The sequence below is a fragment of the Topomyia yanbarensis genome, chromosome 2 (assembly GCF_030247195.1).
Source record: "Topomyia yanbarensis strain Yona2022 chromosome 2, ASM3024719v1, whole genome shotgun sequence".
Classification (NCBI taxonomy): Eukaryota; Metazoa; Arthropoda; class Insecta; order Diptera; family Culicidae; genus Topomyia; species Topomyia yanbarensis.
The window spans coordinates 464,363,720-464,388,952 of NC_080671.1; the positions used below are offsets into that span (position 1 = coordinate 464,363,720).

Genomic DNA, 25,233 nt, shown 5'->3' on the forward strand with positions numbered 1-25,233 from the left:
CAGTCGTATATGTGCATGTTGTATAAATACAATGAGAAACACCGTGTTGAATACGTTTTACTGGGTTTTCATGCGAGGCTCGAAGTAAAATCATTTGAGTTGCTTTTTAATGTGAAATGCACATGAAAATGATGTTTCATATGGTTTTGTCGTGTGAATTTTTATCAGTGAATCTGATGTTGGCTTCAGTCTCACTCAGAGAATACAATTTTTGTATTGCCCAGTTCACACCAAATAGAACTGCAATTTGAATGTGTGATGAATCGAAAGTGTGATCAAAAGTGCAACTCCTTTGACCTGATAGATTTTTGACATTGAAAAGTGCCAAAAACAAACTTCTTAATTTTACTATCTGGTAGGTTAGCATGGTTTTTATTTGATCGAAAAGTTAATTTTTTGTCGATTTCATATCATTTAATTTGGCAACAGTGAAAAAAGTGTGATAGCGAAGTGCATCAAAAATCCAACTTTCAAAGCAATATTAGCAATTAGGCAATCCATTAGACCTGAGTGCATATAAGGAGAGTGACGACACTGTCAAAATTGGAACAATTATTATTTGTCAGTGTCATTCCAAACGAGTCAAATTCATGTATTTTGACAGGTCGTTTGTTCGTTTGGAATATCACTGACGGATAATCATGACAGTTGTCTTCACTCTCCTTACATACACTCTGCATTAGACGTTTGTTTGACAATTCAGCGGTGGGTTCTGTCAACAAGTCTACACGGTTAAATAAAACAACCTGCAGAATAAGTTCTTTTAACGTACTTTTGAGTTGTGCGTCGCTTTCGCACTTATTAGTGTTGTCAAAAACAAAAAGAGAGATTCGACTCAGTCGAGGTCTTCCGTGGAGGAAGGTACTTTTGAGTTGTTTGGGGTGAACTCAAAATTAGGTAAATTCAACTTAAATTTGAGTATAAAAAACCTATCAATGAGTTGTAATTTTTGACGTGGTTAAATGGAAACTACCTTCAACACGGTTTACCTAATTTTAAGTTCCCCCACGATACCACGAGATTGAGTCAAAGGAACTCAATTTTAGGTAGTTTTTCGTTTCCGTGTACTCCTGCGAACAGAAAAATTCGTCCGACAAATAACTTTCGTTAGTCCGATGCGTTTGATGTTGGATCGAATCAACGATAATGTCGGACATCGCACACCTCGGAGTAAAGTCAGAATAAGTAAACAAGAAATAATCAGCCGATCAGAAACGTCTCATGGATTGCCCAATATTAAATACCAAACCAAATTTTGGTCTCAGCGTGACTTGTTTGTAGTTATATGCAACTGATTATACTCACACTACTTGGGGGTTTGTTTTCCTCCAGCTATCAGAAATTATGATAGGTGGAGGAAAACAAATCGTTGAACACACTAATACAGTTATAGATTGTCAAGTACTCTATACAGCTCTTTACGAACCATCAATTTTTTTTAGTTCGTAATACGTTTAATTGCCCTTTTTTTGACAATAATCGGTCAGTAAGAGGAAGGCATCGTTAGTCCAATACGTTGGATGTTTATTCAATGAACGCACGACATCCTCAACTGGGCGTTGCTGTCAAACTGGCGTTAACGATTATTGTCAAAAAAGAGAAATTAAACGTATTACGAACTAAACAATTCAAAACGTCATTATGACACGTAAAAAGCTGGATTTACTGTTGTTGATCAGCTGTAAGTACCAGGGTGGCCAGACCTACCGATTTATCGGTAGTCCTACCGATTTTGGTCTTCCCTACCGATTCACAGACGACCAAGGCAAAACTACCGATATTTTGTTATTCCTACCGAAAACTACCGATTTTTATTAATTTTGGACACATCCTACTCAACATTCATTTTTTGGGTTGGATTTGGTCTGAGATCTGTGTAGTCAGTATTTTACAATTCTATGTCAATACTACGTTTTGGGACAACAACCCGGCCTTCCGATAACTACCGATAAACTTTCAGTGACCCTACCGATATTAAGGAATTCTATCTGGCCACCCTGGTAAGTACCGCTATGTAACGCAGTTTATTTTGCTTCATTGCGAATTGTATGCAAATACGTTGTCACTGGACACTGAGTCACATACAAAAAAACTAGCTAAAGCACTATTTACACCTATCCGATCCGATTCCGTGACGGTTGTCGGTTCAGTACCGTGCACGAAAACCAATATTGCTTTTATACATCTAAATGCGAGTATTCACACTTCTCCAGCACGACACCGTACCGGAAAAGTGTGAATTCTTGCATTTGATGTGAATGAAAGAATATTGGTGTCCAACCACGGCGCTGAATCGGATCGAAAAGGTGTAAATTTGGCTTAATAGCGAACCGCCAGCTGCTATCGAAGCATTCGCCTATGGAACCTTGGCTAACGAAGCAGCATACGCAGTGTCTATTTATATTTTTATTTTAGCTTATTCAAAACCGGAAGAAAAATCAAAACAGCAAAATAAATTGTCGCGTTAGTTCTTCAAAGGATGCACAAAATGGTACTAATGTTTTCATCACGGATTTTTCCACGTCCTTTAACGTGTTTCCTAAAGAGTCAACTAAGCTCCCAGACCTATAAAGTGGAGCATAACTGTAAACTATCGGAGTTCAGTATACAGCTAAACAACAACAAGGCATACGTCAGTTACACCCTGGATAAGAACAAGAATAATATAACTATTAACCATACCGAGGTTCCACAATTCTTCCAAGGACAAGGAGTGGGTAAACAATTAGCAGAGGTAGTCTAAATTGATATTATTGTTTATTATTTCTAACTAATTCATAGAATAATTTTTTTTCAGGCTGTCATTCATTATGCAATACAGGAAAAATTTGATTTAACTATTATCTGCAGCTTTGCCAAAAAATACTACCAGGAAAATGAAAGCAGATTCAAGAATCACATTTCTGATTAATCATTTTTAGATTTGTAATTGCTAATCTAGATGCTATGCATAGCACATACAAAGGAATGTCATCAACAAAATAATGTAGAATATCGTAGAGGGATGTCTAAGAGTAACAATTAAATACTGTATATTATGGCATTTTAAATTGGACTCCATAGATCACTTCTTTTTCTATCGTCTTGAAGCATTTATGTGTCCAATGCAGTATATCAAACAATGGCTAACTGTTTATAATATACTTTTGGGCCAATTTCTTTCTTCCAAACAAGCAATTTCATTATCATGTCTCGCAAACGCTTCAAAATTTCTTTATCCATCGTTTGAAAGGTATATGAATACTTGAAAAATATTTGCTCATACATAGTAAACTCATTTTCTGTTGAAATTTTCTTTAACAGAACGGAAATATCTTGCAATGAAAGGTACGTTCGAATGTCAATCCATTGATTTAACAAATAATCCAGTGTATATTTGAGAGCTATCTTGTTATGGCTCATGGAAGAAAGAATGTGGTAATTATACATATTGAATTGAGGATTTCTGAGTAAGTCCAAGTTCTTTTTGATCAAACTTATTTCTCGACTACAACCAAGAGCTCTTACAAGAATTTTTTGAAGGTTAATATCTTCAGAGGTCAAAAATTTTTCCTTAATTAGTTTCCACTCGTCAATGCCGCTATACCTGATAGTAGTGCATGCTGCAAGAAAAAGTTTATTCTCTGGAATCTCGAATGGTGATAATGTTTCGTTAATGAATATTTCGGTGAATATTCTTTTTTGATCTTCTATACACGCTGCAACCCCCAGTCGACATGCCCACTCTACCAACAGAGAGGTTATCATCGGATTACGGGTTTGTGCATCAGATTTTAAAGTGTTTTTATATGTTTGAACTATTAAGTACTCTAAAAACGCCTGAAATTGGAATTAGAATAGTATAGTAAAATTAGAAATAGATATCACTTACTTCGAGATACTTATAGCTAGGATGGTCCTCCAAGGCATCGTAAAGAAATTTAAGGTTTTCCAATGCACTTTTCCAAGGTTGATAGAGTTCGTCATTTTTTCGAAGAAATGAGATTACGTTAAAAGCTGCGGAGTAGTCTAATAAACCAAGCCTTGCTAAATTGAGAGCGTCATCAACAATTATAGTTAGTGTGCCGTAAGGAAGTGATTTAAAATTATCGTTTAAAACGAAGGCCAACTGCATCCAATGATCCAAATCATAGTTAACTCTATAATACCCTGCAAGAAAAGCTGCGCAGTTGAATGTGTACTTTTATTTACATATTTACCAACTTACCAATTCCGCTTGGATTCACTATTACCCATGTGTTATTTGTTTTCAACTCACAAGTTGTTTCGATAATAAGTAAATTGCTAGAATCTACTAACCACCGGATTTTCTCGGAAAACAACTGCTGGTTGGTATCGTTGATAAACGTTACTGGAATTGTCCATACTTGCTCGCTTATTTCCTCTTCGAATGGGATCATTTTCTGGCGTAGCTCAAAATGACCACTATTATTATTACGTTTAATCTCTATAATTGGGTACTTTTCGAAAGTTGTCCAGCTATGCAAAAAACTGTTGAAAGTACCATCGGTATGACGATTGTTGTTATTGAGAATCTCTATGATATCAATAGATTCGTTGTTCATTCTTTGGACAAAATACTCTCTTATGAACGTGTCAAAGATGTCTTCGCCCAATGTATAATTCATCATACGCAAAAGACTCAACCCTTTGAATCTGACCAGCTCAAAATGTGCGTCATCTTCCCAATAATTTGTAATAACATTCAGAGGAGTTGTTCTTGTATTTATTTCTTCCTGCATAGCGCGCAGTTTTCCTTCCAGTAAAAAATCGTCCACGCTGTAGGAAACATTGTTTATCTAGTGTCAAAATAACGTATTTAAAACATGATACTTATGGAGGAGGGAGTCTATTTCTTACGTGTTTCAAGGCTATTGCTTCTAGATACAGGGGAATCGATTCATGCAACCAATATACTTCTTTATTTTTGTAATCCGCAAGGTTGTGAATCCATAATCTTGCCAATTCGTTGGAAACAACTCGTAGTAACGTACCTTCTGGCGTTGGGAAGTATGTAGAATCATTAATCAAACGTTTTTCGCTACAAAAAATAAGTGAACGCATAAAAATACTTAATTTCTTTGTTTGTACCTACCTTGACAAAATCATTCCTTCCTTAATTTCACGTACCGTGCTTTCAGTATTGGGTATCGTAACATATTTGATCATTTGATAGGGAAAACTCATTCGCATATAATTTTCGTATACATTAATAACAGCTGCAAATTTTGAAACTATATTTTTCATATAGCTGTCATAGCTATTTCTAGTATAAGCAATAAGATAAACTTTTGGGGTAAGCTCATACCGTTCAGGTGACATATCGGTTATAATAAAACCTATTTCGGATGCCCGAACCATCCCTGTTGTATTGTATGTATCTACTACAAATGCATCATTTTCCCTGAAAAAAATGTAAAATATCTATAAGAAACCAGTAAATGGCGCAATCATGAAACTTGAAATCATAATACGGTAAGTTGCAACTGAGAAAATCTCGTACGGCGACCATTTTCGAAAACGAAAAATACAATTTGTTCGCGACCCTTTACTCAATCTCCATAGGATTGAATCAACGAACTAGTGATTCATCGTCATGAAGATTTGTCAACGGCGGGAAAAAATACTTTGTTCGTTTTCAAACTTCGGTTGAACTTGCATACCTACATTGGTTCTGACATTTCTAAATTCATGCTTGATGCAGTATTCATATAAACTTTCCTCGCGATATTAATTTCAAAAGGCGATCTACGACAAAATTTATTTTTGTTTAATTTTATGCTCAAATTACAAAAAGGGGTGGAATCTGATAAACATACCGGAAATTATGATCATCCATACATGGGTATAGCTTTCTAGCATTGTTGGGTTCCAGTATAGTGGCTGCAATGAATCTGTAACATATGAATATTGCATTGGTTCAAGAATGTCAATCGAGATAATTTTACTTATGGCTTCCCTCTCCATCTTTGTAATGAGTAAAATACAATCCTTTGTCGTTAGTCATTTTGCCAGTAAAATTTACTTTCACTATGTAGTATATATCCTTTTTCATTTCGGTCCCAAGATAGATAATCATTTTCTCGTTTGATTCGTCGAATTCCAAATCCAGTATCTTTATTGTGACAAAGTCATCCGAAGGAAATATCGGGTGAAAATATTTGTTTTTTTCTGTGGCATTATCAGCATAAAAATCCGTTGATATCATGCCACTGTTGCCCTCATAAGCAAAAGTTGAGAATTTCAAGTGCTCATCAACTTTGTAAGATTTATTTATGTTAACGACATCGCGCTTGTTTCTTATGCGTGGCAAAATATCCTCATCGCTTAAATCCCAATCAAGATCCTCATCGAAATCTAAGTTTGTTAATCTTATACTTTTTAAAACTGTCACATCTTCTAACTTAATGTTTAAATTTTTCACATTCAGCTCTATCCTTTTATTATTGTGCCTTTTGGATGTCACAGTTATCCAAACAATTCCATTATATGAAAAAGGTTCACTCGTTTCATTGAATATTGGTTGAATAAAAAGCCTGTAATGTTTCGGGATAACATGCTTTGGAATTCGTGATCGTTTGTCGATTAGATAGGCACGGTGATTTAGAAAATCTTCTAACGTGATATTAGGCTTGTGCTGGAAACAAAATGGGAATATATATGAAATAGTGTTGGAATACGAATTATTGTTGCTTACCTCGTATGCATACTTAGTACTGAAAAATATGGTGAACGACATAAAAAATATGAAAACAAAAATCACAACTGCGATGCTGATTCCACGACAAATTGATAAAAAACATCCTCCTTTCCTCGAGTATTCTATATTATTATCCTCAGGCGACGTGGAAGTAAAATTAAACCTGCCCGTAGTATTATAATCAGAATGTTCACCATAACGGTAAACCAATCCACGGTCTTGATCTGTTATATTCATTTTAGTGAAGAACTTCGCATCACTGAATTAGAATGAAAAAATCAGGTGCCAAATTTATTACTGCTGAACAAGACTTGCAGACACTGTTTTGCGGTTATTCCAAAACTTGCATACAAGCAAGTTATTATTAAATGTAAGTACGCTTTAGGCTCAGACTGATCAAGATAGAGCATCTACGTTCAACCAACTTTCAAACCAAACTGATGTACAATTGTAGGCTAATATTATACAGAATTTGCTCTTTTGTGATTTTTAAATATAGGAATTCTGAAACACAATCACTACTACAACTGTAGTATTTGCGAGATAAAATGCTTGTCGAATCATTGAGGCCAACACCTGCGAACCAGATTCAGTTTCCGTTCCGAAGCCAAATAGAACACAGCATCATGATCCACAACTATGAACGAATCATTTCAAAAGAAGATTGTGGTGTAGGTATATGCTTATCTTTGTGCAAATACCGGATCACAACACTGAATGAACGAATGACTACAAGAGCAAACGCACACAATTTGTTCAATTCGTGCCACAGATTACGATCGAAAATGTTATCGCTTTATTCTATAATACACAGTTGGAAATTCAAATTGTGGTTGTTTGTATCTTGTCCGCTTCGTCATTTGCATCCACCAAGCATAACATAAATTTTAAAGAGCTTGCATCTTATAGAGTGAGAAAAGCGCTACTGCCTACATGTATCTACTAGTTGGCCGGCTTATTTTTGCATTTCGTTCCCATTGCTACGAACTGGATCTACCAGGTGTACTGAAAGACACACTAATGGGCCTATCATATTAAAGGGCAAGATGATGTTCCGACCAGCGCTTTTCTCTTACTTAAGTTATAATATCTCAACAAGTAAATTTTTATATACACCTCTTTTATTGTTAGAGAATTTCAATTATTTTCCTTGTGTGAATGTTTGATTATTGATTTAATTAAAAATGGAAATATTCACCTGAATATTTTAACCGTTATATTCACATTTCTAAATTTTTTGTTCAATGTAAACAACCAAACATGCAATTAATCGGGTAACACGTTCTTCATACTCGTTGTGAAAATGGTCAGAACGTAGGGTAACTGTGCCCTAATTCATCTTGGCTTTTGTATTCATCACACCCATTTGAATACATTAGTTAGAGCAATGTCTGCTATCACTATTCAACGCAATAGATCAAATGGTAGGATGAATGAAGGTACGTTGCAGTGGACTTTTTTTCGCTCAAACGCGAGTATTTTAATTTTCCAAGCCAGTTTTTTTATGTTACTGATTATTATGAACAAAGCAAGTATGCTGATACCTATTTCAGCGCAATCCAATCACTGTAAGCCGAGTTACAATCGAAATAGTGTGACATCCTGACTAAAGAGATGAATAAGGGCTCGTCTACCCTATAGAATAGGAAATTGGATAATACACTATCAGCAACTTCCACATTTCTACCTTTTGTTGTAGAAATTTCGCATCGCCTCAGAATAAAAAATCACTCACTTAATTGAATAATGCGTCGTCTTTTATCACTGGAACTTTTCAGCTCTTAACAATCGGAACTTCTCTAGTCCAGTATCTATACCGGTTCGTACTCAGTCGGTAGTGTGATTTGCAACTAAACAGTCGGTAACCTTACCGTGAAGCGTTTGTAACCAAAAGGAAGATTTCTGTCTTATACAGGATTACCCGCAGTAAGAATCAAGTAACTAAACATTTTCATCTTTTTTTTTATATTTCTATCAATTATTAGTTGCGTTTTCGAGAAACCATAAGTTAACACTTTCCAGATAAATATGGTTTATTTCATAGACATGTTAAGGTTGTGTGTAGAAGATTTACTGCATCTATATTCCAATAGCTTCAAACCCCACAGTTTCCTAGCTGTGGGATCCATAATTATAAAATAAATGAACAGCACAAATCCCTGTAATGGCGCGGTTAAACAAAATAAATAGGAAAATATTGGCCCTGCTCTAAAAGTGATTATCATTCCAAATATCCAAGGAAGGCCCAGAAGAAAAAATAGGAAAGATGAAAGTCTTAGTTGTGAAAATGTACTATGTTTATCTGTGGATCGTTGTAAATTGTCGGGAGCATAAAAAACATTATACAGAATTAGCAAAAAACATGAAACATTAGCTATAATAATAACGCTGATAGGTAAAAGCAATCCCAGATATAAAGCGGGCCCATGAGGATAGCAAATGTCGGACACATTGTTTCGTTTGTGATAATTGGTATAGTCGTACGTTGAAAACACAACTACTGGTAATAACGGTAAACCCCAGCTCATGAAGGATGCTTTCAAAATACAATGCGATGGACGTAGTCGGCCAAGAATTTTCACGTACCGTAAAAATTGAAGATATGCAATTACCAGCATCCACATAAACGTTACTAGTATAATATAATGAAATGCTCCTCCAAGTAAAGTACAATGTATTTTACTACTTTGTTTGTCGTGGTCGATATCCGGTCCGTCAAGAAAGACAATAATCATTTCGATGGCAATTGCCATAGAGAGTTGAAGTAAAATTTTGGAATTTGCTTTAGTTCTCCACATTGGGAATACCAATGCGGTCATAAAAATACCGCCAACACCCAATAGGGATAGACAACAACCAATCGACGTGATTATGTCCAAGACAACATTTGCTTGGTCACCAATGAAGTGTTGTGATACTCCTAAACTTTCAATATACTGGATATCCGTTATGAGTCGCGAGAACGGAGTAAAATGAGAGCATTTACATAAAGATAAACTACCATTTTGTTGTGCCAACTTACATCCTCTGAATGACCATTTCGGCATATTATTCACCTCATTTTGCTTAAAATCCCAATATCCACAACTGCCATTCCAACTGCTATTGGCATCGCGAAAAAAAATGGGTAAGTCTCCTGGTAAGTCAGAACCACATCCGGGAACCGTGATACTGATAATTTTACTATTTGATCTTAAAATCGTGCCATTATCTGTTTCTTTAAATAAATTGTCGTTAAAGTAGATGGATATAACTATGCGCAACTCTGAATTAACAGTACTGGTAACATTCATTTGTTTGTTTAGCAGTTTTATATTTTCCAAAAGACCTCCCGGCACATACCCAGCTATTTCAAGCCCTTCTTCCTTCATTATCTCCTCTTCATTTTCGTCCGCATAAATTAACCTGTAAAATAAAAAAAAACTAATATATATATTCGCTACTACCAACTAATAGCATTACCTTTCCTGCCACATATCGAAGCTTGTATACTTTTCAACGTTGATACCTTGCGGTTTCAGTAGTGCTATTCCAGCGATATTATCAATAGATGGAACTGCTATCAACAATATCAACTTTGATGTTTTCAATAATATTGAACCCTTAAACATAGTCACGTGATCATTGTTCAGGTGCTGATACCCATTGGGCAGACAATTAACATTACCATTGAGAGAAATATCTAAAGAGCTGTTTATCTGTGACATCTGATTTATTATTGCTTCTGCAGAATCCAAAAGAATGCTTGTTGCGTTGAGCGCTACTTGAGAGCGTAGTACAATGGATTCATTCACCGACATTACCTTGTTCAGTATGGCTGTTAAGCTACAATAGAAGCTCTCTTTTTGATTGCCAATTACAACAGCATTATTACTATCATTGAATAATGTTGGCCTAATATTCTCTATCGTTTTCGAGAGGTAGAATATGTCGGCAGGAATTAGCGAAGTTGCAACTTGTATCATATTGACGATATTTGAAAAGACATCTTGAACTGCGATGAAATTCGTTGGTTTTACATGATAGTCAAACAAGTTTTTAGTGATTGCTCCCACACTCCATGCACATTGAAACATTATGTCCAATTCTTGCCAGTTTCCTCCAAATAATCTGTCGCCCATACATTTCCTCGTCAGCGGTAATCCAGTAGACTCGATTAGACACAAGTTCAAAGAAGCAACGGTCTGTCCAATTCTTGCCAAAGGCCAAGATAATCCCACATGCTCATATTCTGGGAGGCAAAATTCCGAACTACTGATCCTTTTATAACAATATATATCATTGTTGGCATTTTTGAACAAGTGGTGTAATTTTTCCTTGAGATTACGTAACTTTCCTAAAGGTAATAGAATAATAAAACTGTTTAATATTCACAATCAATTGTATAGTACGAATATTTGATGACTTGATTAGAAATTTCTTAAGTAATTTTGATTGAACTTTCGCAATTATAAGTTTTATGTACTTTATAGCAACAACTGCCATGCTCTAAAAGTGAATATGATAATTTAATCAAGGAACCTGAATGTAAGGCTTCAGCTAAGAAACAGTACAATATGGCTTGAACGTGGTTAAATTTGCATGCTATAGCGCAACGAAAACTCAAATCAAGTGCCTCAATTTTTACCCCGTCATTTGAGAGAAAGCTTTGAACAACAACAGAATAAGAATAGAGAGAAAATATGCTCATTCCTTTTTATGCATCACTAAAATTATTATTTTTTGCTTTTTTTAATTTGAGTTTTAACCTACTGGTCGTTCGCTCATACTAGAATTATTGTTTCATTCTGAAGGTGAATCGAGAACAATGACATCAAGCTAAGCCGCAACAGATTATTTCCTACTATGTACAATAAAACTGTCAAAACTTATAATTCAACATTTTTTCGCTTTTCTACTTCAACATTTCTAGATTTGCCATAATGGGATGTATTTACATCCTATTAATCGGTCTGTTACTACATGTAACTATTCCAGTACATGCGTGGAAGCAGGTAAGATTTTTTTTTTGATTTATAAGCAATCAAATTAATAGACGTATAATAGTAGTCCGTAATGTGATAAAGCTGTATTAAAACCGAAAACATGCAAGCTCTTTTCATTATAAACGAAACTATTCATATTTTATTTTCTCTAAAAGAGTAATGTATGACTGGTGAAAATATAAGAAATGTCTGTCTACAGCTCTCAATATGTAACACACTTTGTGAGTTAGGACCATTTTAATACTTACTTGTCAATAGCTTTTATACTACATAAGACCGAAAATGTGGTGTATGAATTGTACAACCGGAGTTAGAAGTTGACTCATATTGAACAAATGCCTGTGTTTCAACCAGTGTTCTACCAATGACGATTATTGCTGACAGGGATTAATTTTTTTAAAGTCTAACGCTATTGAAAAATAATGCATGCATACAAAATGAATTCCCAAGAAATTAAACTAGACTTTAATAAGCATCTCATAATTATATATTTTTGCTTTGCACGTACCGTGTACATTTACATCCTTCGTCAGATACAGTACATGAAATAAATCGAGATATAGTACATCTGTTCTCAATTCAATACTCAAAATCGATTATGTATATCTTCACCGCGGAAAATATGTTTAACACGAATTTCCACTTAATATACAATATTTCATCTTTCAGTACCGTGTTCGCCGTAGCATAGATTTATCAGCTAGCAATCCATTAATACCCGATACGAAATTACCATCTGATTTGGTTCCAATAAACTACACACTTCGAATAGAGCTCAATGTTGAGCAGTTATCATTCCTCGGCGATGTCAATATTTCGATGACATGCACTAAAAGAACAAACCAAATTAACCTTCACGCTCACAACGATTTGCAAGTCGATGAAGTAAATTTAGATGTGGTACAGTATACAGATAACGGTGAAACTACAGCCATTAAAATTCGTCGTGTTGATAGAGTACCTAAAAAGCCTCTACTTGTTATATATTTGCATGACGATCTTGCTGCTGGCGGTGTATATGAAGCACGGATACAGTTTAAAGGAATGATTTGGGAAAACACCGAAGGATTATTTCAAGGCAAATATAACCAGTTAAATGGAGATAATATTCAAGATCATTCTTATTTCGCTACATATTTTCGACCACATAATGCAAGACGAGTTTTCCCGTGCTTTGACGAACCAGCTTATAAAGTGCCATTCACAGTAACGATCGTTCGACCAAAAGGCTTCCATACCCTTTTCAACACGGAAGTTGAAAGTACGGAAATCGTAGCTGGCAATAAAGAGGCAGACAGGTTTAAAATAACTCCCCCAATTTCAACTTTTACGTTAGGATTTGTGGTATCCGATTTAGTCGTCATCAAATACGACGATGAACAAACAAATATCCATCCCGTTATAAGAATATGGGCTAGGAAGGAGTTTCACGAAAGTTTGAAGGATGCAAGCACAAAAATCAAATCCATCATGGATTATCTTACAAATTTCTGGAATGCTAGTTATCCATTGTCCAAATTGGACGTGGTAGCATTACCGAATTTTGCATCAGTCAAACCTGCGGATAATTGGGGACTAATTGTGTTCAAGTATGGTATATATTTTTAAATGTTACAACCCAATTATATAATGTATTTTCTTTGCACAGGGAAAATGAACTACAGCAAGGTTATTACGGCATCACGCAAGAATTAGTATACCAATGGCTGGGATCATGGATTACTCCAGTAAGACCAAATATTGATTAGTTGCAAATAATGTTGATTGACATGCGTTGTTTCTTTCAAGTTCTGGTGGAGCGATGCCCATGTCAATAAGGCTTTCGCCGGTTTTTTGTCTGCCTCAACTGCTATCGAAATTGACAAGGGATTAGAATTTGAAGGCAAATGGCCCATGACTATACTGTACTCAATTTACTATGAATTTAGTAAACGTTATCCTCATTCACGCATTACAGCCATGAAGCAGGAAACTACTTGTAGTAAAACTGAACTTGTGCTCCGTATGCTTAACTACACGCTTGGTGAGGAAACATTCCGCAAAGGTCTACAGAAATTTATTAGGCATCGCGAGTATAAAACATTTGTTAGTAACGATATATGGGAGGCACTCACCAAACAAGCTCATTTGGATAACAAGCTATGCGAATCGGCGACTGTTAATGAAATTGCTGAATCATGGGTTACCAAAGATCGCATACCAATGGTGAGCGTTTTAAGAGCATATGACAAGCGATCAGCAAGTGTTACCCAAAGATTATATTTGCGCGAACGTCCGCATGATGTTCCAGAACAAGATAAGATGTTATGGTGGATTCCTCTTGTAGTAGTTAGACAAGATAACTTAAATTTTACAAATTCAAGTGCTACAAAATGGATGAAAAATATAAGAGAAGTTACATTGGAGAATCTTCCAGACTCGAACAACTTCATTATAGTCAACCCGGAAGAAATTGGTCCATTCCCTGTTAATTATGACGCACATAACTGGAATTTACTTGCAAACTATCTACTAACAGCTGAAGGTCGTGCAAAAATACCGGTTTATACCAGGTAAAAGACAAATTTTACAGTTAAGCTAAAAACTAAGTGATCTTTGTTTCCCTAGAGCCAAATTGCTTCATGACGCTTGGAATTTAGCGTATGCAGGAGACCTCAGTTTTGCAACAGCCTTCAATATGACTTTGTTCATGCAGTACGAACGAAATCACCTGGTTTGGAATCCTGTCTTTACCTTAATTGATCATATTGGCAGACATATTGATATGTCAGCAGTACACAAAAAGTTTGAAATTTATGTACGAACTTTACTTACACCATTGTATGAAGAACTAGTTCAAGATCAGCTGGAAGGAGAGGCAAAATGGAAAACCAATCTTAGGTCATTGGCTAAAACCTTTCTCTGTAGAGCTGGATACAAACCCTGCATTGAAGAAGCCCAAGCAGTATTCAAAAACTGGATGGATAGTCCTGAACCAGACCTTGGAAATCCGTTAGTGCATTGTTTTGTTAAATTTAATTCACATTATTCATGTATTTATTCGGTTTTATATTCGACAACATTAGAGTAGCCAACCAGTACATCTGTCCTGTGTTCAAATGGGGCACTCAGGAAGAATGGGAATTTGGATTACAACGAGTCATCAACTTCCCCGAGTCTAGAATGCAAAGCGAGAGAACATATCTGTTAAAAACATTGGCCGGATGTCCCATTCAGGCGTCGAAAATAAATCGGTTACTAAACATTACTGTGTTGGACAACAATGGAAATTTCACCGATAACGACATTAGCTTGATATTCAAAATGCTCTCTGGTGGATCCAACGGATATATGGCACTATTTAAATTCCTGCAGCAAAATTGGGATTCCATAAAATTACGGTATTGATGTCTATTAAGCTATACCATTGAATGAAACGTGTTGCAACCTTATTTTTTACAGGTTCAAGGATCAAGAAGGGTTATGGGATAATTTAATAAACTCGGCGACAGGTCTTTTCACCACTCAAGAAGGTTATGATATGGTCTCTCAATTATACGTACAACGACAGGGAGAGTTTGGAACAGCTGAATATATAATTGAAAAATCTTTGAAGAACATAAAGGAGGAAACAAAATGGAGTGATGAAAACCTACCTGTGATCGAAGGGTGGTTAGATAATTTTTTGAAGCAGCATAAACTAAGCTACGAAAAGTTTATCGGATAAGAACGAAGCTTTAAGAGCAGAATCGTACTTCAAGGGATGGTATAAGTCCTATTGAAGTTGAAAACAAGTACATTTTTTAACAAGATGCTATAGGCTTGTATACATAACTGGCGAGAATTACAAATTATCCAGCTTCTGTAAAGTCTGTGTGCTTACAATAAATAAAATGTTAACTACTACTACTTTCTGTTAGTGTGATGTGTTCTCCAATGAATTGTATACAAGATTGTACAAGTATTATGATAAAATCTCACAATACTTACCTTCAAATGTTGCATTTCCGCTTGTATCGTAAGATAAATCCAACCCGCTAAACGTTGCGGCAACATGCATAATTAACGAAAGTGTTTTATTGATCGTGTCTAGATTTTCAATTTTCATTATCTGCATTCCTTTGATTAGACTGGCTGTTTCATGACTACTTTTGATGTCCAAATAATTCTTATAAGTTTTAGCAAGTTGCTTTAGATAACTCTTTTGTTGAATACGATCGAGGTCAAATGAGTGTACGTCAAGTAAAATGGAATATATATGGAAATTGTTTTCCTTTTTCTGAGCAACTACTGTATTCGAACGAACGAGTGTAAAATTAGGCACAGCATGACCTTCACACCAATAATTGCCTGGAAAGTCTCCATAAAGCTTCAATTCGTACATTGTTTGATCAGCATATTCATCATCGCTATCCGGTGGCCATATCTTCCGAGCAGTAACTTGCTTTAATAAATCTGCATCAGCATCTGTATAGCATACGAATCCAATGTCTGTATCCTGGTCGCGCCATAAATATTTAGTATAGTATATTACCAACATCAATTTAAGATGTAGCCGATCGAAATTCAAAATCAATTCTGGATTATGGAACGTTTTTCTTTCGTGTTCATAAGCTACACAATCGAATTTTTCGTATAGACCCATCGTACCATCCTCTTGAATAGCTACGTATAAGTATGACGAATAACTATGTTTCACCGCGAATAGAGCTCCAAGTTGATTTGTTAAATTTGATTGAACTACGGTTTTGTCACAACTAATTTTGTGTTTTCGCACTAATTCACGATGTACCTGAAGTTTACGATAGCCATCGACGTTATATAATTCCCAACCGGTGAATATTGCCTCGCTTTTCACTATTTTAAAACAATAGTTCTGGTAATCACTATAACGAGTTGTATATTCACTCTTCGAACAGTACAATTGCAGTAATGTACTTCCATGATAAATGCAGAGTTGTGGTAATAATTTGGCACAATTATCGAAACTTACGCTTGAGTCCGTGATATTTGCTTTCAAACAGTTTCCGTCTGATGTTTGCTTAACTTTCAGATCGTACTCCTTAGTAGCCAAATTTAGTGGAGTACCCCAATCAGGGCCTGGAAGTTTTCTCAACGGTAGACTAAATGCTTCATCCTTTTGTACAGATATCCAAAACTCTGAAACGTTTTCTTTCCTTAGAAACTCTTTCACAACTTTCCTTTCCTTTTCTGATGTACTATAAAAATCTTTCGTACATCCAAACGAAACACATGTATTACTCCAAATTTGTGGCATCGTAAGTATAAGGCAAATTCGGATTCCATCGACACTAACAGCGGTGAAGTTTGGAGGGCATGAGCAATCGACTGAAATTGAAAGTGTTTGCCTTGGCAATACATCACTTTGTTTACACTGATCTTTAGTGATAAAAGCACCGAGCGTTTGTAAGTTTGTAGAATGATGCGTTAAAAAAATTGTTGTGATAAATACTACAATCCTGTACATCTCTTTTCTTCAGAACAGAGCGCCGCGTAAAGTAAACCGCCACCGTAGAAAGACTCAACAGGAATGATAAAACAGGCCTCCTGCTGTAACATGAGCATAGTTAAGTGCATCCACGTTCACAGTTATAGTGCGATACACATGTAAAAGGTATTTATCAACTAAACCTTTGGTTTTAGATCGTGTGTCCGGAGCTCCTTATCTCCTGTAGTGAATAGTTTAAATATCTATAGCTACTACAACGATCGTGCATTTTGCTATATAATAAAGAAGGAGATGGTATTAATAAGTACGGTAACTCAATTAGACATCTGCAGATTAATTCTTGTCAACAATCCCATAAAAGTCTTAATGTCCAACAGTTGATGATATTTTTGTTTTTTTATATTATTCATAACATATGTTTATAAAGGTTTCAAGGAAAAAAGGGTTGAAATTGTGCACTTTCATGTATTGAATTTATATAAATGTATCACTTTTAGCCTGTCCTCATTGAAATTTGGTCAAGTGGGCAGTTTTTAGTATTCCTTAATTTAATAATATAATCCATTAAAGCAGTATTGTTTTCTTCTTTGTGTTTTGGTAATAGTAGATGTGACGCTTGGTTGTCAAATGAGATTAGGGTGAATTTTCCACATTATTCACCTAAAATCGCTTAGAAACCAAAATAAACTGCAACGAGCGCAACGTGTACATATTAAGCTCACATCAATGAGTTAAGCCTTTTACAGTGGGTCCATTAATACTCATCGCCTTCGCCTACTTCCTCCATTGAGTCAACTCCGACCTCTTCGTAATCTTTCTCTAGAGCCGCTAAATCTTCCCGAGCCTCGGAAAATTCTCCTTCTTCCATACCTTCTCCTACATACCAATGAACAAATGCCTACAATTACAATATATAAATAAATTACTAACAAAAACAATTTGTATTGTAAATAAATTAGCTCACCCTCTTGGCATACATCAAATCAAACTTATGATCCAAACGGGCCCAAGCTTCAGCTATAGCTGTTGTGTTGGACAGCATACAAACAGCTCGTTGTACCTTTGCTAAATCGCCACCAGGAACTACAGTCGGAGGTTGGTAGTTAATGCCAACCTTGAATCCAGTTGGACACCAATCAACGAATTGAATCGACCTTTTAGTTTTGATAGTGGCAATAGCAGCATTAACGTCTTTCGGTACTACATCTCCACGGTAAAGCATGCAGCAAGCCATATATTTTCCATGCCGAGGATCGCATTTCACCATTTGATTTGCTGGCTCAAAACATGCATTGGTGATTTCGGCAACGGTCAACTGTTCATGATATGCTTTTTCTGATGATATTACAGGAGCATACGTAGCCAATGGGAAATGGATGCGAGGATAAGGAACCAGATTAGTTTGAAACTCAGTAAGATCCACGTTCAGAGCCCCATCAAATCGAAGTGACGCGGTGATTGAGGATACTATTTGCCCAATCAAACGATTTAGGTTGGTATAAGTAGGGCGCTCAATATCTAGATTTCGACGACAAATATCATAAATAGCCTCATTATCGACCATGAACGCACAATCCGAATGCTCCAAGGTAGTATGAGTAGTCAAAATGGAATTGTACGGCTCCACTACCGCCGTCGAGACCTAAAAAATATTGAAAAAGTCGGGCAAATGCAAAACGTTTTTTATTTCCTAGTTTCGTCAAAGACTACGAGACGAAAACATTTCCGTTATCGACATTTCTGGGGTTTTGGCATATCTAAATGTTTTTCATCACGAAAGCAAATAATTAATATTCCGTAACACTTTCGTCGGGCCTGGATAGATTTATTGTGATTCAGGTTACACTTATACAGCAGTAGCTACCTAGATAAGTAATGTGAGTTTATTTACCAATCCATACTCAAAATACTCAAACGAGTGCTGCATAAACAGTGAGAGAACGAGTTTTCTCTCGTAAACGATATGGCACTCTCACTCAAAGGTTAGTAAATCCTTATAAATATCCCACAGTACTCACCTGAGGCGCCGGGTAGATGGAAAACTCAAGTTTGGATTTTTTTCCGTAGTCAACCGATAATCGTTCCATAAGTAAAGATGTGAAACCGCTTCCCGTTCCACCACCAAACGAATGGAAAACAAGAAATCCTTGTAGGCCCGTGCATTGGTCGGAAAGTTTCCTGATACGGTCTAAAACAATATCGACTATTTCCTTCCCTATTGTATAATGTCCTCGGGCATAGTTGTTGGCGGCGTCCTCCTTGCCTGTTATGAGCTGTTCTGGGTGGAATAGCTGACGATAGGTTCCGGTTCGAACCTCATCTATTAATTGACATACATACATTATTTAGTTATAGAAATATTTGTTCAAGTATTTGCTTTAGATTATTTTACCAACCTACAACTGTTGGCTCAAGATCTACAAAAACTGCTCGCGGCACATGTTTACCGGAGCCGGTTTCACTGAAAAACGTATTGAATGAATCATCTCCACCGCCGATAGTTTTATCTGACGGCATTTGTCCGTCCGGTTGTATTCCATGTTCCAGGCAGTATAACTCCCAGCAAGCATTGCCAATTTGCACTCCTGCCTGACCAATGTGAACCGATATACACTCCCTCTGTAATAATAGCAATTATTTATTGTGACACAAGCGAAACCGAAACATCACACCACTGACCCTACTAAAAGTTGTAGCAGAGCAAAGCGCACAGAACAATTTAATCATATATGGTATTATTAAATTAACCGATCATGACGTAAGATACACAAATTCCCGTTTTTAATTCGATCTTAATTGATAGGTCATTGTAACGAAAAGAAAATCTTCCCATAAAAGTTAGAACAAATTGATGGACTAATTGACCTATTCAAAAAAGGGTGCTGTGTATACATAATTATAATTTAATTAATATCTTTAGGGGTATGGATTACTGAAGTTTCAGAGCTGGCAACATTTTCGCAAACTGTATTCATTGTAGCCCGGTCAACTATTTGTCGTACTTGTTGGTCAAGACCATACTAAAACTGCACATTTTTTAATATATTTTCTGACTTTGGGAACACACCATTTAGTTAACCAATCACAAAAGCGATAAATGTGATGTTCGTTTCGGCAATTTATTTGGAACACTAAAGTTACTCCATTCAATAAAATTGGAACAAAACATAAAAACACTAAGAAAAAGTTCAATAATAAGATAAAATACAAATTAGTTTAAAAAGTTTTCAAAGGTAAAAATATATTTAAAAAAATCGAAACGAATTAGTGTTGATACTTTTCGTTAAAACATGATATAACAATATAGTGTATAGGTAAAAAATCCAGTTAGTTTGACCTGGAGTTTGGCCTATTTTATAATAAAAATAGTATGTTCCGATAAATAATCTAAGAATATTCCGCATAAATTTAGAAGCATATTCAAAGTATTTCCAAAGATACACAATCGACCGCATAGAAACGTGTAACATGCATGCGAGCGCACGAATGAGCCCACTAGGTTTTCAAAGTTTTCTCCTCATTTCATGCATACAAATCATTCGAATTGGCGCAAAAAATAACAACGAAAGTTATCGACCGATTTTTGCAAATCAAGATTTGTCCCCTGCATAATTCTTCTATGTATGAACCCAAAATCATAGTTTAAACCCCATTTCAAATAGTTTTTGGTACGTCAAAATATCAAAGTCAAAATTTTATCCCGAAAGACACATTTTCAAAAAAAAAACCTCGCATAAAATTTACAATTTCACGAATTTCTCCAGTTTTTTTTTATCAACTGATTTAACTTCGATTTTTTTGGATTTTTTTGTATTGAACAAGAATTGGGTCAGTGAAAATGAAACCGTTTTTTTTCGCTGTTTGTTGCATTCTCAGTACAACCACGTACAACCCTATTGCAGTATTGAGATGGGTATCACTGGTATCACTTGAGCACTGAAAGTTAAACGATAATCGCGAACCCACCATCATGCTTCATGGTTCATGGCCTTAACGGATGGGAGTTCATTCGAATGCAATATGGAATTTGCACATCTCATTGATTTTCTTTATGATCAGCGATCTACTACTGGGAACAGGGAGAAATAAACTTTGTGTTCAGTTATTTCTCTCCGACACACCTTAAACATCGCTCGGCTTCACTGAATTGGAACTGAATCTGCAATTGTATAATAACGTTCAACAAAACAATGATATATTGGGTATAAAACGCGTAACAAGTCGTTTTTTTCTCAAATTAGTACAAATATTTGTATCCACTAGTAAGGAAACACAGTTGTAATGAGTTTTTCACCTTTCACCGATTCTATCAAAAATATGTGCATTATTTTAACCCTTAAAGGGGCAATGTCATTTTTAAACAACATTGTGAAAATCATTTAAAAATGAACGTAGTAACGTATTAAAGCGGTGAGACAATGTTTACATTTAAAAAAATGCGCCTTTAAGGGTTTACAAGGTACATCAATCAGCCTTTCAATACATGAAAAATGATTTCATTCAGAACGCAATAAAACGAAAGACGATAAACCAGAAAGCGAACGCAAAGAATTTATTGATCAACGACGAGTTTTTTCGCAGGCTCAACAGTACTAAAATCAAGCGATCGTATGGTTTAAATAGTATTTGTTTAGATAGGTAATACTATTCTCCATTAAGCGCATGGTCAATTGCTATTTGAACAAAAGTAAATTTCAAATAAAACAATTATTATATTCGCATTAATCTGTTATGTTTCTCCGCATATTTGAAACTTACCATGTTTGAATGTAAAAGTTAAAATTTGGTAAAAAAAGCCGTTTCGATTGCTTCAACACACCGATTGCTTCAACAACGCCGGTTCACGAATTGTCTACAAGGCAACAAATGTGAAAAGAGACTGTCGTTTTAGGAAGTCACTGGTCCATTTTTATACCAGAGCCACTCCTTATAACCGACTGGAAAGAAAAATTCTCTCGCAGTTGCTAGAACAGTAGCTATTATAAGTTGTTTTACTCTGGTATCCCGTGAGACTTACCTACAGTCAATATTTTATTGCTAGAAGCACACATAACACGAAGCAGACATAGAATATGAACAGACCAGCGATTGTGACCAATTAGCAATAAAAATCGGCATATCTACAGCTTATGTGTATGTATATCGTTCTGGAGCCAAAAAAGGGTGAAATCGAAATCGGATTGTATGATTTGAATGAGTATTTTTTACAAAAATTTGAGATATTTTTTTGCAGAGCACCAAAAATAATTAGAGCCATTACATAACATATATTATACACAAAGCATATATTTTTCGATTCGAACCTCGAATTGCTCAAGTTTTTTTTTATCGTAGAGAATGGTTTATATCCAAAATATGTAGATACAAAACAGGTACCCTTTGTTTCCAAACCCGGTAATCCTCAACATCCTTAATAACGCAATAACCTAATCCAGACTGGAGTAAAAAAAAATGGAGAATATGAACTATTGATATCGATTGAACAAACAAGAATTACAAAATTTTATCGAGATTTTGTTTTATTCAATTATTTATTTAAGCAAAAAGCATGTATATATAGTACTGCTGAAGCAAACTATTATCATATGACCTTACAAGTACAACCCCTCAGGTGTGCCTTCCTTTTTACGGTAAAGAACACTTTCCTTCGATTTTTTAAAGTCCTCATTAGTAACCTTCATGCGACGTTCGCGAAGTGCCATCAAACCAGCTTCAGTACAAATAGCTTTAATGTCAGCACCTGACAGATCATCCTTGGCCATAATCAGCTCAGACAAATTGACATCTTCAGCCAAAGTCATCCTGGCAGTGTGAATGTTGAATATGCGACGTTTAGTTTTTTCATCTGGTAGAGGAAATTCGATCTTGCGATCAATGCGACCCGGACGAATCAATGCAGGATCGAGGGTTTCGATTCGATTTGTTGCCATAATCACCTTTACATCCCCACGTGAATCAAACCCATCCAGCTGGTTTAACAATTCCAACATAGTCCTTTGTATTTCTCGTTCTCCGCCCGAATTCGAATCATATCGTTTGGTACCGACAGCATCAATTTCGTCAATGAAAACTATCGATGGAGCGTGTTCTTCCGCTACACGAAATAACTCACGTACGAGCTTAGGCCCATCACCCAAATATTTTTGAATAAGTTCAGACCCTACTACACGTAGAAAAGTTGCGGAAGTTTGATTAGCAACCGCTTTTGCTAAAAGAGTTTTTCCTGTACCTGGTGGTCCATAGAGAATAACACCTTTCGGCGGCTTTATACCCATCTCCTCATAATACTCGGGATGCGTAAGGGGTAGTTCTACAGATTCCTTTATTTCTTGAATCTGCGTATCTAATCCACCAATATCGGCATAGGTTTCCTGAGGCGCTTTTTCTAACTTCATTACTGTAACCATAGGATCGGTATCATCTCCAAGAACACCCACTACGGCGTGCACTTTGTGGTTCAAAAGCACTGAGCATCCAGGTTCCAGTTGGTCCTTATCAACAAACGATAGGATGCTCACATAGTGCTCACTACCAACCGAGGTTGACACGATTGCGTGATTATCGTCAATGATTTCCTCCAGATTACCAACAGACATTGGAGTTCCTCGTAGATCGTCAACCTTCGAACGTTCTTCTTCATTCTTTTCATCCTGAGGCTTTAGACGTTCTTGGTTTCGGATGAATTCTTCCTCCATCAACAAATAATCTTTAATCCGCTCCAACTTTAGTAATTTCAAACGACATCGTGTGTGAGGAGTAACCTGCGGCAATTTCATTGCTGCATCTGGCCCCTTTGCTTTACGCTTCTTCTTGCCAACTCGGGTGGGAATAGGTGGTTCATACTTCTTCTTCTTATCTTTATCATCTTTTTTATCACTGCCGCTTCCGGCCGACTGATTTTGGCCCTGCAATAAACGATTGTATTGATGAAATAAACTACAATGATTACAAATCACAAATTACAATGACTTATCATTTTATTTAAGAAAACATAACCTCAAATTCCTTTCAATCATTTTTGCTACCGTAATAACAATCATTGATCCGGTACCTTTTGATCGTCAAATAACGTCAACATATTCTACTTACCATTTTTAATCAAGAAATGTATAGTCTAATTGTTCTTAAAACAAAACTTTATATCCAGAATACACTTCTAATATATAAAGTTCGACGATAAATTGACGACTGTGAAGAAATAAGCAAGAAAAACGAGAAAAACGAGAAAAACATATAACACTGCCCACTCCGGCTGCACAGTGCCCAGTATGAAGCTTGTCAGAAAGTGAGCCATGATTTCGGCTGACATCTACCAAAATTCCTATTTCAGCGAGACGCCCAATTCAAATAAGAACATATCTAGTCTCAAACAGTTCTTACATTTGAGCCGGGATTCTGACCAAAATTAGACAGAATTCCGAATCACGTTGCTGAAGGTTTACACGGTCAAAATAAAACATGCCTATTATTTTTTTAAAGTACGCAATTTTCGGATCTATCCCAGTTAAACTCATTCCGGAACCGGTTCGGATTTCCGAATGGATCCCTCTAAGAACGGTTGGTTTCAAAATCGTCCAATGAAGGATGTTCGTTGGACCAATTTGGACAACGTCCAAATAACCGTTCAACGAACGTCCATCGTTGGACCCGTGTTGAACGATTTTGAAACAATTTTTTGGACGTCTCAGTGGGGAGTCATTATGGATTCCAAATCAAATGCAACAACCGATTCCGACTCAGAATCGGTTGTTGCATTTGATTTGGAATCCATACTGACTCCATTCAGGATTCCGAATCAAATTCCGAATGGTTTGACCGAGATTTCTCGGTGGTTTGTTTACATAGAATTTACGTGAATTCGAGTGCAACCCAGTTAACCGGTTCGGATTCCTGAATGGAGTCAGTATGGATTCCAACTCAAATGCAACAACCGATTCCGACTCAATCGGTTTCAGAATCGGTTGTTGCATTTGAGTTGAAATCTGTCGTGACTGGAGATTTTGCGTCTGCTCTCATCTATTTCCTTCCAAAAACTGAAGCTAGATTGTCTGTCACAACAACCAAGGCCTGCTAACATAAAATCATTCTTCCGTTTGATT

General features: G+C 36.1%; 6 protein-coding genes across 7 annotated transcripts; 2 read left to right on the forward strand and 4 right to left on the reverse strand.

The window, feature by feature from the left end:
* Positions 1 to 2,325: 2,325 nt before the first annotated feature.
* LOC131686099 (protein NATD1-like) lies at positions 2,326 to 3,055 on the forward strand. Its single transcript, XM_058970249.1, has 3 exons — positions 2,326 to 2,491; positions 2,546 to 2,734; positions 2,798 to 3,055. Exons 1-3 carry the CDS (start codon positions 2,480 to 2,482, stop codon positions 2,909 to 2,911), a joined length of 315 nt encoding a protein of 104 aa, XP_058826232.1. The 5' UTR covers positions 2,326 to 2,479; the 3' UTR covers positions 2,912 to 3,055.
* Positions 3,010 to 7,136, reverse strand: LOC131686084 (aminopeptidase N-like). The gene is made up of 9 exons (XM_058970226.1): positions 6,698 to 7,136; positions 5,949 to 6,637; positions 5,820 to 5,894; positions 5,668 to 5,748; positions 5,096 to 5,404; positions 4,861 to 5,041; positions 4,208 to 4,799; positions 3,872 to 4,149; positions 3,010 to 3,819 (listed from the first exon to the last, which is right to left on the reverse strand). Exons 1-9 carry the CDS (start codon positions 6,935 to 6,937, stop codon positions 3,115 to 3,117), a joined length of 3,150 nt encoding a protein of 1,049 aa, XP_058826209.1. The 5' UTR covers positions 6,938 to 7,136; the 3' UTR covers positions 3,010 to 3,114.
* Positions 7,137 to 8,517: 1,381 nt separating this feature from the next.
* Positions 8,518 to 15,570, forward strand: LOC131686085 (aminopeptidase N). Of its 2 annotated transcripts, none has more exons than XM_058970227.1 (8): positions 8,518 to 8,637; positions 11,613 to 11,694; positions 12,355 to 13,274; positions 13,334 to 13,412; positions 13,474 to 14,237; positions 14,293 to 14,676; positions 14,751 to 15,065; positions 15,127 to 15,570. In XM_058970227.1, the coding sequence occupies exons 2-8, from the start codon at positions 11,623 to 11,625 to the stop codon at positions 15,389 to 15,391; spliced, it is 2,799 nt and encodes a 932-aa protein (XP_058826210.1). In that variant the 5' UTR covers positions 8,518 to 8,637; positions 11,613 to 11,622; the 3' UTR covers positions 15,392 to 15,570. The 2 variants fall into 2 exon arrangements, with proteins under 2 accessions (XP_058826210.1, XP_058826211.1); XM_058970228.1 differs by having other exon boundaries at positions 8,582 to 8,626.
* On the reverse strand, positions 8,632 to 17,445 carry LOC131686081 (uncharacterized). Its single transcript, XM_058970221.1, has 3 exons — positions 15,655 to 17,445; positions 10,163 to 11,036; positions 8,632 to 10,105 (listed from the first exon to the last, which is right to left on the reverse strand). The coding sequence occupies exons 1-3, from the start codon at positions 17,150 to 17,152 to the stop codon at positions 8,734 to 8,736; spliced, it is 3,744 nt and encodes a 1,247-aa protein (XP_058826204.1). The 5' UTR covers positions 17,153 to 17,445; the 3' UTR covers positions 8,632 to 8,733.
* Positions 17,446 to 17,579: 134 nt separating this feature from the next.
* On the reverse strand, positions 17,580 to 22,043 carry LOC131686091 (tubulin alpha-1A chain-like). Its single transcript, XM_058970240.1, has 5 exons — positions 21,893 to 22,043; positions 19,531 to 19,753; positions 19,153 to 19,454; positions 18,099 to 18,776; positions 17,580 to 18,032 (listed from the first exon to the last, which is right to left on the reverse strand). The coding sequence occupies exons 1-5, from the start codon at positions 21,893 to 21,895 to the stop codon at positions 17,889 to 17,891; spliced, it is 1,350 nt and encodes a 449-aa protein (XP_058826223.1). The 5' UTR covers positions 21,896 to 22,043; the 3' UTR covers positions 17,580 to 17,888.
* A 603-nt stretch (positions 22,044 to 22,646) lies between these two features.
* On the reverse strand, positions 22,647 to 24,381 carry LOC131686093 (26S proteasome regulatory subunit 4). The gene is made up of 2 exons (XM_058970241.1): positions 24,224 to 24,381; positions 22,647 to 24,039 (listed from the first exon to the last, which is right to left on the reverse strand). The coding sequence occupies exons 1-2, from the start codon at positions 24,224 to 24,226 to the stop codon at positions 22,726 to 22,728; spliced, it is 1,317 nt and encodes a 438-aa protein (XP_058826224.1). The 5' UTR covers positions 24,227 to 24,381; the 3' UTR covers positions 22,647 to 22,725.
* Between the last annotated feature and the right edge of the window lie 852 nt (positions 24,382 to 25,233).

Bases quoted from the DNA above. Each gene is read 5' to 3' on its own strand.
- LOC131686099 (XM_058970249.1), top strand. The intron at 2,735-2,797 runs GTAGTCTAAATT...ATTTTTTTTCAG, and splicing joins TGGGTAAACAATTAGCAGAG to GCTGTCATTCATTATGCAAT.
- LOC131686084 (XM_058970226.1), bottom strand. From the start codon at position 6,937: ATGAATATAACAGATCAAGACCGTGGATTGGTTTACCGTTATGGTGAA. The intron at 5,405-5,667 runs GTAGGTATGCAA...CATTTTTTTCAG, and splicing joins TTAGAAATGTCAGAACCAAT to GGAAAATGATGCATTTGTAG. The intron at 4,150-4,207 runs GTAAGTTGGTAA...CTTTTCTTGCAG, and splicing joins AGTGAATCCAAGCGGAATTG to GGTATTATAGAGTTAACTAT.
- LOC131686085 (XM_058970227.1), top strand. From the start codon at position 11,623: ATGGGATGTATTTACATCCTATTAATCGGTCTGTTACTACATGTAACT. The intron at 11,695-12,354 runs GTAAGATTTTTT...TTCATCTTTCAG, and splicing joins CAGTACATGCGTGGAAGCAG to TACCGTGTTCGCCGTAGCAT. The intron at 13,275-13,333 runs GTATGGTATATA...TTCTTTGCACAG, and splicing joins TGGGGACTAATTGTGTTCAA to GGAAAATGAACTACAGCAAG.
- LOC131686081 (XM_058970221.1), bottom strand. From the start codon at position 17,152: ATGTACAGGATTGTAGTATTTATCACAACAATTTTTTTAACGCATCAT. The intron at 11,037-15,654 runs GTAAGTATTGTG...TATTACCTTTAG, and splicing joins CGGAAATGCAACATTTGAAG to GAAAGTTACGTAATCTCAAG. The intron at 10,106-10,162 runs GTAATGCTATTA...TTTATTTTACAG, and splicing joins TTCGATATGTGGCAGGAAAG to GTTAATTTATGCGGACGAAA.
- LOC131686091 (XM_058970240.1), bottom strand. The intron at 19,455-19,530 runs GTTGGTAAAATA...GTCAATTAATAG, and splicing joins TCTTGAGCCAACAGTTGTAG to ATGAGGTTCGAACCGGAACC. The intron at 18,033-18,098 runs GTGAGCTAATTT...TTGTAATTGTAG, and splicing joins ATTTGATGTATGCCAAGAGG to GCATTTGTTCATTGGTATGT.